Consider the following 14,160-nt stretch of genomic DNA (forward strand, 5'->3'; position numbering starts at 1 on the left):
GTGGGATTGGAGATAAGATTTTAGGTAAAACCCTCTCAGCTCCCCACCCAAAAGTCTGTAGTGGGTATGAAATAAAATTCATATTTATGGCAAGACAAGAAAAATTTAACATAAAAATTCTTATCTGCCCTCACCTCTCCCAGCACCATGCATTGTGCATCAGCATTATGCACTGACCAAACCTGCCCACCAGCAGGAATACCTGCTCAACCATAAACAGCATTCTCTTAGCATCAACAAGACAACTCCTTCAAGGATAACATTCCTTCTTGACCTTGTAAAGGGTCACATGTACAAACACTGGGCACTTCAAACTGGATCATGTAAACTGTCAATAATACATCATTTAATGTACAGTCTACTGTCTCAAAAACTTATATATAAACTGTGTCTTGATCACTAACGGACAGAACTGTTCTCAGAACTCTTTGAGATGCTCTTCCTAGGTTATAATCCTCAACTTTGGCTCGAATAAAAATTATCAGTTGTATCTTCAATCGACTGATTTTTCCCTGACATGGGTCAAGAGCAGAAAAGAGCTGCAAAACCTTTTCACTCTGAAGAAGCACTTCCTCCTATTGAGGCTACCCTTGGAAATAAAATAACCAAGACCTTAAGAAAAGTTTGGCGGGAGCCAGTTTCCTAGGTAAAACACAAAACAAAATAAGAAGATTTAAAGATCCAAGATCTATTTGAAGGGGAAACACACCTAGGGAGATTTGAGAAGGGAGTCCTGGGCGGGGCAAGGAGTAGGGCAGCCAGGGAGGGCCTGGAGTAAGAGCTCTGGTATGGAAGGTCTGCAGAGGGTGGGAGGAGGGATCCAGCCTGAGGGGGAGATGGGCCTGGGGGGTGTGGAGGTCCTGCCTCCTTCCAGAGGAATCCACTCCTTGCGTCTCACTGAACTGTCCAGCCAGAATATCCAAAATCACAGGCCATGGGAACATTCCTCGGAAGGGTTCAGGCAGCGCTGCCTGCATCTCAGGTGTACCCTACCCAGCAGCATCACTCACTGGCAACTGCCTATTTAGAAACTATAAGTAATAGGTGATCCCATATATTGAAAAAGACATGAATAATTCCTTCAGTGTGACATTGGTATTGTGGGTTCTTTAAAAAAGAGAGAGGAACTTCCCCAGCTGTCAAGGGGTTAAGACTCTGAGCTTCCACTGCACGGGGTATGGGTTCCATCCCTGGTCAGGAAAGAAGATCCTGCATACTGTGCCCTTCCCTGCCCCTCCAAAAAGGAAGTATATGTTTAAAAAGAATAATAAAAATGCTCTTCTCTCTACATACGTTTGTATTTAGAATTCTCTATTAAAAAATTAAGTGAAGTGAAGGTGCTCGGTTGTGTTTGACTCTTTGCAATCCCATGGACTGTAGCCCTCCAGGCTCCTCCGCCCATGGGATTTTCCAGGCAAGAATACTGGAGTGGGTTGCCATTTCTTCCTCCAGGGGATCTTCCTGACCCAGGGATCAAATCCAGATCTCCCACATTGCAGGCAGACTCTTTACCATCTAAGCCACCAGGGAATCCCATAACAAAATAAGTCAAATAAGTAACCCTTTTTTAAAAACTTTGTTTTGTATTGGGGTGTAGCTGATTAACAATGTTGTGATAATTTCAAGTGAACATCGAAGGGACTCAACCATACATATATTCCATCCATTCTCCCCGCAATTCCCCTTCCATCCAGGCTGTCACATAACATTGAGCAGAGTTTCATGTGCTATATGGAACTTGTTGGCTATCCATTTTAAATGGATATAAATATACATGTAAATATTAAGAATAGTCATCTATGGATGCTTTACATTATTTTTATTGCCATTTATATATTTTTTACGGGCTTTCCTGGTGGCTCAGAGGGTAAAGTGTCTGCCTGCAATTCGGGAGACCCCGGTTCAATACCTGGGTGGGGAAGATCCCCTAGAGAAGGATATGGCAACCCACTCCAGTATTCTTGCCTGGAGAATCCCATGGATGGAGGAGCCTGGTAGGCTACAGTCCACGGGGTTGCAAAGAGTTGGACACGACTGAGTGACTTCAGTTTCCTTTAGTTTATGTATGTTCTATTTATTTCAAATTGTTTATTGTTATCATTAGTCTTTTTTTTATTGAAGTAGAGTTAATTTTTGGGCTTCCCTGGTGGTGCAATGGTAAAGAATCCACCTGATGATGAAGAAGATGCAACAGACACGGGTTCAAACTCTGGGTCAGGAAGATCTCCTGGAGGAGGAAATGGCAACCCACTCCAGCATTCTTGCCTGAAAATGCCCCATGGACAGGGAGCCTCTTGTGTCAATGTCTACTGTACAGCAAAGTGAGTCAGCCACACACACACGTATATAGTTTTTAAAATTCTTTGTTAGTTTGTCTTAAATAAATCTAAACAATACACACAAAAGAATAATCATATATTTAAGAATAATATAAGATTCCAATGACTTCTAGGAGAAAAATTCAATTTTATAGAATAATCCAACAGCTAATCATGATCATCATAAAAAAAGCAGTGACTTTGGGCTACTTGGTCCCTGGGAAGATAAAGTCCCAGCCCAAGAGAAGTAAGCAACATATAAGGACAAAATTAAACACACTTACATGGAAAGATACTTTGGCATGCACAGTAATGACCATACAGGAGGGACAGACAGAAACTGTAGAAAATAAAACACTGGCAACTATTTCTGCGGTGAAAATTTTCCAAAGGCAATTTCAGGGTGAACCATGTTTCACAAATGGTTAGAACTCTACTGAGAAATGAGAGCTTTCAAGCCGGCCAAGTGGCATTTTAGAAGCTATGGCTCCTTACCACCACATCCTGGTTAATGGTGTGCCACTTTTAACATGACCATGACCCAAGTGAATGCTGGAGGTGAGAATGGCCACGGAGGATGGGTAGCCATCGTGGACTATACTTCATGTGTGCAAATAGATGAGAACACCGAGAACCTCAGAGTCCTCTTCAGCACACTAAGGGCCATCACTATTACAAACAGTTAGAATTGGGAGAATGGATACGTGTATATGTATGGCTGAGTCCCTTCGCTGTTTATCTGAAACGAACACAGCATTGTAAATTAGCTACACCCCAAAACAAAATAAAAAGTTTAAAGTTTTGGGGGAAAAAAAAGAATTAGAATCACACACACACACAAAACAATTTTGTCAGCAAAGACGATTTCTAAATGTGGTTATTTATGGAAAGGGAAATTGCATTGGAGAATACTTATTTGTGTATAACACTGTATTTCTACACATAAGCATGTAGAAAATGAGAAATTTAGATAAGCAAAATCAATAACTACAAAAATCACAACTATGCACCTATCACCATTGCAATAACCCTGCAACGCTTTAGTTCTGTATATATCCAGAAGGCAATCAAGAATACAAGGATATATACGTATTCTATTTTAATGTGGTGTATAAACAAATACTTGTATATAAATGCATATATGCACAGTGTAGACAGAAGTATTTATTGTTGTTCAGTCCCAAAGTCATGTCCAACTTTTTGTGACCCAATGGACTGCAGCACGCCAGACTGCAGTATACATACATCCAAATTAAATCATATGGTTCTTTTTTCAGGCAATGGTGTCCACCTTTCCCTTCCTGTAAATGCTTGTTTCATATTCCTTCTATCCCAAGTCCTCTAACTGACCCAAAAATATCCTCCAGAGCTTCACTGTCCAGATCAGTATATCTACTCCAGAACCACACACTACACGACTCTCAGGTCAGTTTCAACCTGTCACCCTTCCCTTTGGATGAAAGTGATGAAACACCCTCCCCCTCGGGGTGTGTCCCATCGTCTACTGCAGGTGGGGGGACACTTCCGGGTGGACACATCAAGGGCAGCAGCGGCTTCATCTGCTTTCCATCCTGAGACCTGGAGCTCCTCAGGGATCCTGCAGCAGGGAGGGGGCAGCCATGGTCCCTGGACTGGGGTGGGGACAGCCGGATCCTGCCGTTGCAAGGTTCTCTCTCACTCTCATGACCAGAATGTCACAAATGTGGTGTCACTGTGACACTGTGCCCACGTCCACCACTTGCCTAAACTTCTAACCCTGACTGATCATCTCTAATCCCATGAGTTCCTTAGAGCTTGGGAAATCAGGTTCGGACTCTTCCATTCTCTTGGCTGGAGAATGCCTTCTACAGTTGTTTTCTTCTATACAGTTTTCTCTCAACTGAAACAACACCTTACTCTGAACTGAGTAGTCATCAAGCTGTTAACACTGTATTTCTATTCAGCTTTGGCAAGATTTTATTACCTATGATCGACAGATATCTTCCTGATTTACTCTCTCCATATTTAAAAAGAATTTCAAAGTAACAAAATAATTTTATACACTATACAACTCAGAGCAGTTGTATATAGGGGACCAATTCATTGCTCACAGGGTGGGCAGAACCCTCTGCCTCCAAACATTTTTTGAGCTTTACTTTCAGCTCTTGAGTCTTGGCCCCAGGTTTGAAATCATAGTTTAGAGGCTGGAATTACTCAGCCACAGGGATTGAGCTTCTAGTTGAGGGGTGAGGAGAGAGCTTCTGGAAGTGACCAATGAAGCCTCTGCAGCAGGAACAGAAGGGCAGAGGGTACAGGGGCAGAACCAGAGGGGCCTGGCATGTGGGGGGAGGGTGAGGAGCCCTCTCACCATCTCCCTGTGTTCACCCGTGTGTCTCCACTCTGTAGAACAGGGGCTGTGTTAGAGCCGCAGCAGCCAGGGGACCTGATGCAAAAACGTTCTTCTCATAGCTTCTCATAGAATTGAAAGACAGGGCCCAGTAGAACCCTTGATTGGACCCAGGAGATCCCAGGATGGCAGGAACTACAAGCCCTTGATTATTGAGGTGGCCCAGCCAATGGTGCTGGAAGGCATGGTCAGGTTGTTTAACAAGGACAGTCCTCTACTAGGGTTGACAGACCCGTACAATCACACTGGCCTTGGGCACGATGATTCCATAGTCCTCAGGCAGGAACCCCATGTCCCAAATCCAGTGTTCCAGAGACACAAAGCGGACACCCTTCTTGAGGTTGGAGAACACGTGGTTGGTCTGTAGGCAGAAAAAGAGGTTAAGTCCCACTGTGCCATGGCCTTCCCCTCAAAAGCTGAGTTGGGGGCCTTCTGGCAGGTGGTATTTTCCCTAGATGGCTGCAATGTTTCCACTTACACATGTCCTTCTAGAATCATGCCACTCCCCACTCAGGGGTGGAGTCTAATTCCCACCCCTTGAATCTGGGAGGGTTTCACTGTAACCAGTGGTGGGAATGATGCTGAGTGACCTCACCAAGTGACTTCCATGGTGGGGTCACAGAGGCAATGCAGCTTCTGCTGGTTTCTCCAGAAGCCTCATGGTGGAGCCCTGAGCCACCAGGAAGCAGCTGCCTGCCCCGAAGCCTCCATGCTGTGAGGAAGCCCCAACTAGAGCAAACAGGGAGATCCCAAGGCCAAGCTCTGAGACTAAACCCAGAGCTGCCTGGCCAGCCACCAGCTGCTGTGTACACACTCACAGCCCACGCTGCCCTTTAGCTCCAGCCAGTGTCTGAAATGGAACTTCATGAGAGACTGGAGTCAGAAACTCTCACCAGAGCCCTCCTCATAGAAATCATGAGAGGAGATAAAATGAGTGCTGTTGATATTAAACCACTAAATTTGGGGGACATTTATTTTTTAGCAATAAATCATCATAAGCCATACCATTCTTTCTCTTTGCCCCTGTCAGACTCACCTTAAAAGGGATACTGGTTGTACCTTGATGGATTGGCCTAGGAGACAAATGATGTAGCCTGGCCTGCTTGGCATCTAGAAGTTGGACAATTAGCTCATACAGACAGACTGAGGCTTCTTGGTCTGCCCACCTGTGGGAGAAGGAAAATCTTGAAGGTTGAACTTGCCACCCCACCTCTTTGGGCATCTGCCCCCTCTACCTGAATGGCTTTCCCATGTCTAAAAATCCAAAATGGTGCTATGGTCCCCAGGACTAGCAGCATCAGGTCACGTGGGAGCTTGGCCCCTCTGCTTCCCCAAGGAATCCATCTGCCCTAAACACCCTCTCCAATGGTCCACACGCACATTCATTTCAGAAGTAATGACCTAGAGCCACGCTCTTCAAGGTACCTCCTACCATATTATTTCTCTTTCTATGTTTTGCTGGTGGCAAAAGATGTCATTTCCAATGCATTCAACGGTGATGTTTAAGATACAATTTTCTTAGTCACTTAGAAGGATCCAAGGGAATCTAAGCAAATTGGTAATGGGACATCAAGTAACATTCAAAGACACAATACCCAATGTCCGTTACTGGTAAAAGGATAGATTGAGTGGGGGTGTAGCTCGGTGGTAGAGCACATGTTTGGCTTGCACAAGGCCCCTGATTCATACCCCGGCTCCTCCATTTAGGAGTTTCTCCTTACTAGAAGCCACTGGAGAAGAGAATTAATTATTGGACTTCCCACGTGGCTGTAGTGGTAAAGAACCCTGGGCTGGGTAGATATCTCTGGAGTAGGAAATGGCAACCCACTCCAGTATTCTTGTCTGGGAAATCCCATGGACAGGGGAGTCTGGCAGGCTACAGTCCAGTTGCAAAGACACAACTCAGACGCTTGAGCACCTGTGCACACATGGTATATTCACACAATGAATTATGAAGCCATGAAACAGACTGCAGCTACATACAGTTATGGGTGAATTTACAAACATGTGGTTGAAAGAAGCCAGATACACACTATATACGGTATGCTATGCTAAGTCACTTCAGTCGTGTCCGACTCTGTGTGACCCCATAGACGGCAGCCCACCAGGCTTCCCCATCCCTGGGATTCTCCAGGCAAGAACACTGGAGTGGGTTGCCATTTCCTTCTCCAATGCATGAAAGTGAAAAGAGAAAGTGAAGTTGCTCAGTCGTGTCCCACTCTTAGCGACCCCGTGGATTGCAGCCTACCAGGCTCCATCCATGGGATTTTCCAGGCAAGAGTACTGGAGTGGGGTGCCATTGCCTTCTCTGATATACGGTATAACTCCATAAATATACATGGCACCAACATGGACAAAACTGACCTATGGTAACAGAATTCAAGATGGTGCTACCGTTGGATTGGAAGTGATGGGAATGGGGCATGACGGATACTGAGGGTGCTGTTTGCTGGCAACATTCTGTTTTTTTCTTTTAATCTTCTGTTCTTGATTTAAATGAATATGTTCACTTTGTAATAATTCATTGACTTGCACACACAAGATACATACATTTTTTTGGTGCCAAAATACATATTTAAAAACAAGATTAATTTGAGACATATATATATATATACACACATACATACACACATATATATATATATATACAAAGTAGTAACTTCATTCACAGAGTTATCATATCACTTCTTAGGTGTAAATGTACATGCTACTTCTTCCAGATTTTATCCTTATATAATAATAATATATGTTTATGTTCTTGTGACTTACCTTTCATACTGCTCTGTGCCAACAACATGCACACAAAGAATTTAAGTAGAAATTTAAAATTTCCTAAGTGCTAAACTTTTTTCTTTTTGGCTGAACTGTTACTTACAAGTGGCTGCCAGACACTGCTGCAAATTGGAATCATATGAATTCCAGAAAAGATATTGTGTAGAAAGGAATTTCGCCCTGTTCAAAGCTATGGTCATTGCCATCTGACACTGAGAGGTAATCTCTGGATCCTTGCAATTTTATGTCTGATAGGATATCTCTATCTGGGATAAGCCTGCCAATATAGTTTGGTGGAGGCTAGCCACAACCACACAGATAGACTATAATAGGGGCTAGCCACTCCAGGAAAACCAGCAATATGACTAAGGATGCCTTGTGTAGTATCAGTTGATTTGGAGGCTGATATTAAACATTGATAAAAAACCCCTATATACAATGAAATATTACTCAGCCATTAAAAAGAATGAAATAATGTCATTTGTCATGGATGAACCTAGAGTTTGTCATAATGAGTGAAGTCAGACAGAGAAGGAGAAATATCATATGACATCCGTTATATGTGGAATCTAAAAAGAAAATGATACAAACGAACTTACAAAACAGAAACAGTCACAGACTTAGAGAATGAACTGATGGTTGCCGGGGGTGGGGAAGGACGGAGGGAAGGGATAGTTAGGGAGTTTGAGATGGACATGTACACACAGCTATATTTAAAATGGATCCCCATAAGGAACTACTATACAGCACATGGAACTCTGTTCAATGTTATGTGGCAGCCTGGATGGGAGGGAAGTCTGGGGGAGAATGGATATGTGTACGTGTATAGCTGAGTCCCTTTGCTGTTCACCCGAAACTATCAGAACATTGTTAATCGGCTAAGTGTGTGTACTCACTCAGTTGTGTCCGACTTTTTGTGACCCCCATGGAAAGTAGCCCACCAGGCTCTTCTGCCCATGGAATTTCTCAGGCAAGAATGCTAGAGTGGGGTGCAACTTCCTATTCCAAGGGATCTTCCCAACCCAGGGATTGAACCCAAGTCTCTTGTGTCTCCTGCATTGGCAGGTGGATTCTTTACCACTTGCACAAATTATGAACTTAAATAAAGTATTTTATTGTAAATATATTTCTGAAAGAGATGAGTTTTCAGAGAGGGGAAGTTTATGGTGTTTTGACTGAAAGTGAATGTGGTAAGACCAAAATTTCAAATTTCAATCTCACTTTGCCTGTTTCCCCAGAGGTCTTTACATCCAGGGACCATACACCTTAGTGAATGACTTTTTCTGTAAAACTGAAGGGCCGAGAGACAGGAAATTGGGAAAGCATAATCATACAATGCCCCCATCATAGAGGTAATCTGTAGCTGAGTAATTTGAGAAGAGGGTACATAAAATGGTAGAGGATTTGGAACTTGCCTCCCTTAAAATAATCTGAGTGAGGTATCCCCTGGAAGGTCTTCATGGAGCACGCTGGTTTCAAGACCATCAAACAGAGCACAAGCTCTGGAGTCAGACAAGTATGAGCCTAATGCCAGGTCCCGCCAAGCCCCGGCTGTGCCACCTGAACAAGTGACCTCACCTCTCTGAACTTCTCAATTCGAGGTTTCAAAACACACTTCCCCACAGGATCAAGGATCATGAAGGCTGCTGAAACAGGTCACACTTCAAAGCACTGGCTCTGTGGCTGACATAGAACCCCGCCTTATGAAGACAGGGAAACGTAGGCACACTGTGGCTTGCCCAAGGCCACAAAGCTGGGAAGCCAGGGTTTGAGTGTGGGAAGTCTGACTCCAGAATCTGATCTCTTAGCCAACTCTATCTTGCCTCCTCCTGAACCAAGTCCTTTGCACAGGATCCAACCTGGCATCTTCCCATTCAGGTCCGTTTGGGGGTCAGGAGAGGGTTCAGGGAGTGGATACTGCTAAGTAGTAAAGCTCTGATGGTGGTAAAGTCATTTCCCTTCCTGCTTTATCTAAGGGGTTGTTGGGAGGCCTACATGCCTTGTCACCCATGCCAAGGTCAGCCCTGTTTTTAAAGCTGTTTTTGCCATCACACTCACCAGGCAGAGATACAAATCTCAATCTTTCCACTATCCAGGAGTTCCGGCCACAGACCCTCCTTTTCCAGGTCTAACACTTGCTTCTTGTAGCACCACCTGGGAGAAAGGGGGAAGGGTTAGTGAGAACCAGGCAAGAACTCACCACCACCCACCCCAGCCCTTGGGGAAGAGGGACGTCCACCTGTAGAAAGGCTGGAAAGGGTCCTCGGGAACTAGCCTGCGGTCTTCCTCCCAGCTTTCCTCCTGTCTCCAGCTTGTACAGTTGATTGTCCTCCAAGGCAGGAAGGCATCTGTTTAATGAAAAAATGTTTGTGCCCAAGTTCCTGGCCTGCCCACCAGCCCACGGATAAGCCCCAGGGGTTTCCTTGAGCCTCTCCTCTCTGTCCCGCACCTCCAAACCACCCCATGGGCACTCTTGAGACCTCTTTTCCTGGGCTCCCCACCTATGCCATGGCGGTTCGGGTAGAGATTGCGTCCTAAGGGTCTGCGCTCGCAGAAGCGGCCCAGGAGGCAGGGCCTGGGGTCGTCGTCGTTGTCTGGGGGCAGGCAGGTTCGGAAGACGGGCCACAGCTTAGCATGGCTGTAGGGTAAGATGCTCAGCCACACGGCCCGGGTGTCCACCAGGTAGCGCCAGTACCAGCACACGTGGCGGCATTGCCCGAGCAGCACGCTTGTGGGCAGGTAGCTCAGCACTTCCAGGAGCATCTCGATGGGTAGTTGGCTTAAGCCGGGCGCCTCCTTGGGTTCGGGGTCGGAAGCGGGAACACAGGCGGGCCGGCCCTGGGAGGCTGAGGCCCCCGTGGTCTCCTCGCCAGGCCCTGCGGCTGTGGCTGCTGGAGAGCCAGGGTCCAGACATCAGGGACTTGCAGCCTCCGCAGGCCACGCCCCTGCCGCCCGCACCCAAAGGCTGTCGCCCCCACACCCCAGCAGCCACCTCTTCCAGTCCCCAGACTCCCAGCCCGTCCTTGCCAGCAGACCACCGCAGCCGCTCTCCGCCCCGCGCATCCCAGCGCCCACAGCCAACCCCGCTCTGCGCCCCGAGTCTCACCCTGCATCTCAGCCAGTGCTCCTCACGAGTGGGCCTTCACCTTGCCTCACCTGCTCCCACCGCCACCTCAGCCCTTTTTATTCGCCTGCCCCTCCCTTAATATCCCTCCCTTAATATCCAGTATCAGACCCCCGCCCAACCCCTCCTCCCCTCCCACTCCTCCCCTCCACCCCGCCCTGGCTCCATTCTCCCAATGACTAGCCATTTCTGCCTTCTTCTCCCTTCTCCCTATCTCTTCCTCCCAGGCTTGCTTGCCATGCCCTCCCAGCCCTGTCTCCAGGCTCTGTTCTCCAAACTTCCCTTCCTTCAGACTCTGTTCAAACCTGCAGGGTAATTATGGGACCAAATCGCAGAAGCCACCGTGGAGGGAGGAGCAGGAGGTGCCAGCATCCAGAGTCTGTCTGTCATCCCCTCCATTGGTCCTTTGGAGCATCTCTCACCAGGCTGTAAGGCCCTTGGTGCTAAACATCTGTTAGTCAGTCAGGCATCTGGGCAGGAGGCTTCATATCCCTTAGCTTCTAGAACAATTCCTATCACCTTTAACAACCTGGCATCATTATCTTTTTTCCAATTTTTGGCCATACCAGGTAGCATGTGGGATCTTAGTTCCCTGACCAGGGATGGAACCCACATCACCCTGCAGTGGAAGAGTGGAGTCTTAACTACTGGACCACCAGAGAAGTGCCCAGCGCCCCTAACAAGAGCTAAAACAGGCTCCAGTAGGAATCAAATGCACTTCTATCTGACTTCCTAAATGAGTGCTGTAACCAGTAATAATCCAGCCAGCGTTCATGGACCCTTTTACTACCAGTCAGCTTAGCAACCTGGGGTAGGTGTGGCTATGTCTCTACTTCAAAGATACGAAAACAGGCTAAGTGACCTGCCCAAGGTCACATAGATAGTAGGTGGCAGAGCTAGTATTTGAACCTAGCCAGAGTGGCTCTAGAATTCTTGCTTTTAACCTCTGTACCAACTTCGTCCAAAAATAAATAAATAAAATGCGAGCTACCCATGCTTTTCAAATCAGCCAGTAAAACTGGACAGGGAACTTACCTTCTAGGAGAAGAGACATGGTGAACAGGAGACAGTGTAAGCAAATTAGATACTTTGGGAAAATCATTGAAAAAAGAATCTGCCAATCCCCCAACATTGTCTTCACAATTGTAGAAAAGACTCCATTTTATTATGGAATAAGCATGAGATGCACTGTGACTCACTGGGCCGTGATGAGCAGTAGATGTGACGTGTCAATGACGTTGCATGTTGGAAGGTGATCAATGCTATGCGAAATAGAGCAAGGAAGGGGGAAAAGGGGTCATAGCAATCTGGGTGGGAGACCCTGAATTCTAAGAGATGGGGTGCCTATTATATGCGAAAAATTTCTTTTCAATATATACACTGTCAAAAAATTTTTGGGTATTGAGGTTTTCAAACATGTCCCAAAGTGGAAGAAGAATGGAAGAAGCAGTCAACCCCAGCAGTTAACTCCTGACCAATTTGCTTTCATCTCTATTCCCACCCACTGGCTCCCCCAGGCAATTTGAAGCAAATCTTAGAAATCACAGTCCACAGCAATACACTGTATTTAAAGTTTTTTTATTTATTAATTTTTGTGGTTCAGTGCGACGCACAAGGGATCTTAATTCCCTGATCAGAGTTTAAACTTGCACCCCTGCAATGGAAGGTGGACTCTTAATCACTGGACCACCAGTGAAGTCCCAGCAATACATCACTTTTTAATGTAATGTAAAAGCTGGGGGAATCTTATTTGGTAATGAGATTATGAAAACTGGTTGTAATCCAATTATGAGTCCAAAAATATGGCTTTAGAAAAATGTTTAAAAACTTCAAGTAGGATAAAAAGCCAGAATCTGACAAGTCATTTTCATTCTTCAATTTCCTCCTCCAGAGACAATCTCTATTAATTCCTGGAATTACACCCCATGCTGCACTCTGATTAAAAAGAAAAACAAATATAATTGGGTTCCAAAAGAGCCTACTGCCAGGAAGCTAATGATTAGAGAGTAATGGCTCCTAGGAGACAAGGCTGTACAAAACAACCCACTGGTCTCTTGGGAAAGTTATAGGTGTATTTTGATATGACAGTAATAGGAGTGTCATTGGGTAGCCAGGTACAGGACAGAGTCCCCCCCCCAGGGGAGAGCCATCCTGGATTCCTCCTGCTTTAAGCCAGTGTCCTGGGTGTTTTCTTGCAGGAGGAAAGCCTGTTAATCCAAGCCTAGAACCCAAATCATTTTGCATATAAGTGTAAAGAGGGTGAAAGAGGAAAGTGAAAAAGCTGACTTGAAACTTCACATTAAAAAAAAAAAAAAAAGATCACAGCATCCAGTCCCATCACTTTTAGGCAAATAGAAGGGGAAGAATTGGAACCAGTGACAGGTTTTATTTTCTTGGGCTCCAAAATGACTGCGAGAGGTGACTGCGGCCAAGAAATTAAAAGAAGCTTGCTCCTTGGGAGGAAAGCTACCACAAACCTAGACAGCGTATTAAAAAGCAGAGACATCACTTTGCCGACAAAGGTCCAAGCCATGGTTTTCTCAGTAGGGATGTATGGACAAAAGAGTTGGATCATAAAGAAGACTCAGTACTGAAGAACTGATGCTTTTGAATTGTGGTGCTGAAGAAGACTCTTGAGAATCTCTTGGACTGCAAGGAAATCAAGCCAATCAATCCTAAAGGAAATCTGTGCAGAATATTCGTTGGAAGGACTGATGTTGAAGCTGAAGCTCCAATATTTTGGCCACCTGATGTAAAGTCCTGATTCATTTGAAAAGCCCCGAAGCTAGAAAAGGAGAAGGGGGCGGCAAAGGATAAGACAGTTGGATAGCGTCACCAACTCAATGGACATGAATTTGAACAAACTCCAGGAGATAATGAAGGACAGAGGAGCCTGGTGTGCTGCAGTCCATGGGGTCACAAAGAGTTGAACACAACTTAGGGACTAAACAACAACAGATGCAATTCTTTTCTTTCTTTTCTTTTTAATGAGTCCTAACATTTTTTTTATTTTTTAATGTTTATGTTACTTATTTGGCTGTGTTGGTCTTAGTTGCAGCATGCAGGATCTTTCATTTCAGCACACAGATTTTCTAATTGTATAGCATGGACTTTCTAGTTGTGGTGCAAGGGCTTAGTTGCCCTGAGGCATGTGGGATCCTAGTTCCCCGACCAGGGATCGAACTCAAGTCCCTTGCATTGCAGGGAGAAGTCTTAACCACTGGACTACCAGGGAAGTCCCACAAATGCAATGCTTACTCAGAGAATGCAGAAAACTGTGAGCAGCAATTTCTCTGGTCTTGTATTTATTTTTATTTTTTTATTTTTTTTCAGTGTTACAGCTCCATTTTATTTAGAAGATAGCAAGAGGGAGAAAGGGGGAGAGAGAGAGAGAGGGAGAGGGAGAGAGAGAGGGAGAGAGAGGGAGAGAGAGAGAGAGAGAGAGAGAGAAGAGCGCACGCACGCAGGAGAGAGAGTCCGAGAGAAAGCACTTTGGCTCCTCCTTTTATATGTTTTTTCCTCCACCTGGGCCGGCCCTATGCAAATTGGGCTTAGCCAGG

At 45.5% G+C, this 14,160-nt stretch overlaps 1 protein-coding gene across 1 annotated transcript; it reads right to left on the reverse strand.

The window, feature by feature from the left end:
• Nucleotides 1–4,921: 4,921 nt before the first annotated feature.
• On the reverse strand, nt 4,922–11,654 carry LOC529686 (F-box only protein 27). The gene is made up of 5 exons (XM_059877322.1): nt 11,636–11,654; nt 9,926–10,367; nt 9,548–9,630; nt 9,055–9,122; nt 4,922–5,065 (listed from the first exon to the last, which is right to left on the reverse strand). The coding sequence occupies exons 1-5, from the start codon at nt 11,652–11,654 to the stop codon at nt 4,922–4,924; spliced, it is 756 nt and encodes a 251-aa protein (XP_059733305.1).
• Between the last annotated feature and the right edge of the window lie 2,506 nt (nt 11,655–14,160).

Source organism: Bos taurus, chromosome 18, assembly GCF_002263795.3.
Source record: "Bos taurus isolate L1 Dominette 01449 registration number 42190680 breed Hereford chromosome 18, ARS-UCD2.0, whole genome shotgun sequence".
Taxonomy (NCBI): domain Eukaryota; kingdom Metazoa; phylum Chordata; class Mammalia; order Artiodactyla; family Bovidae; genus Bos; species Bos taurus.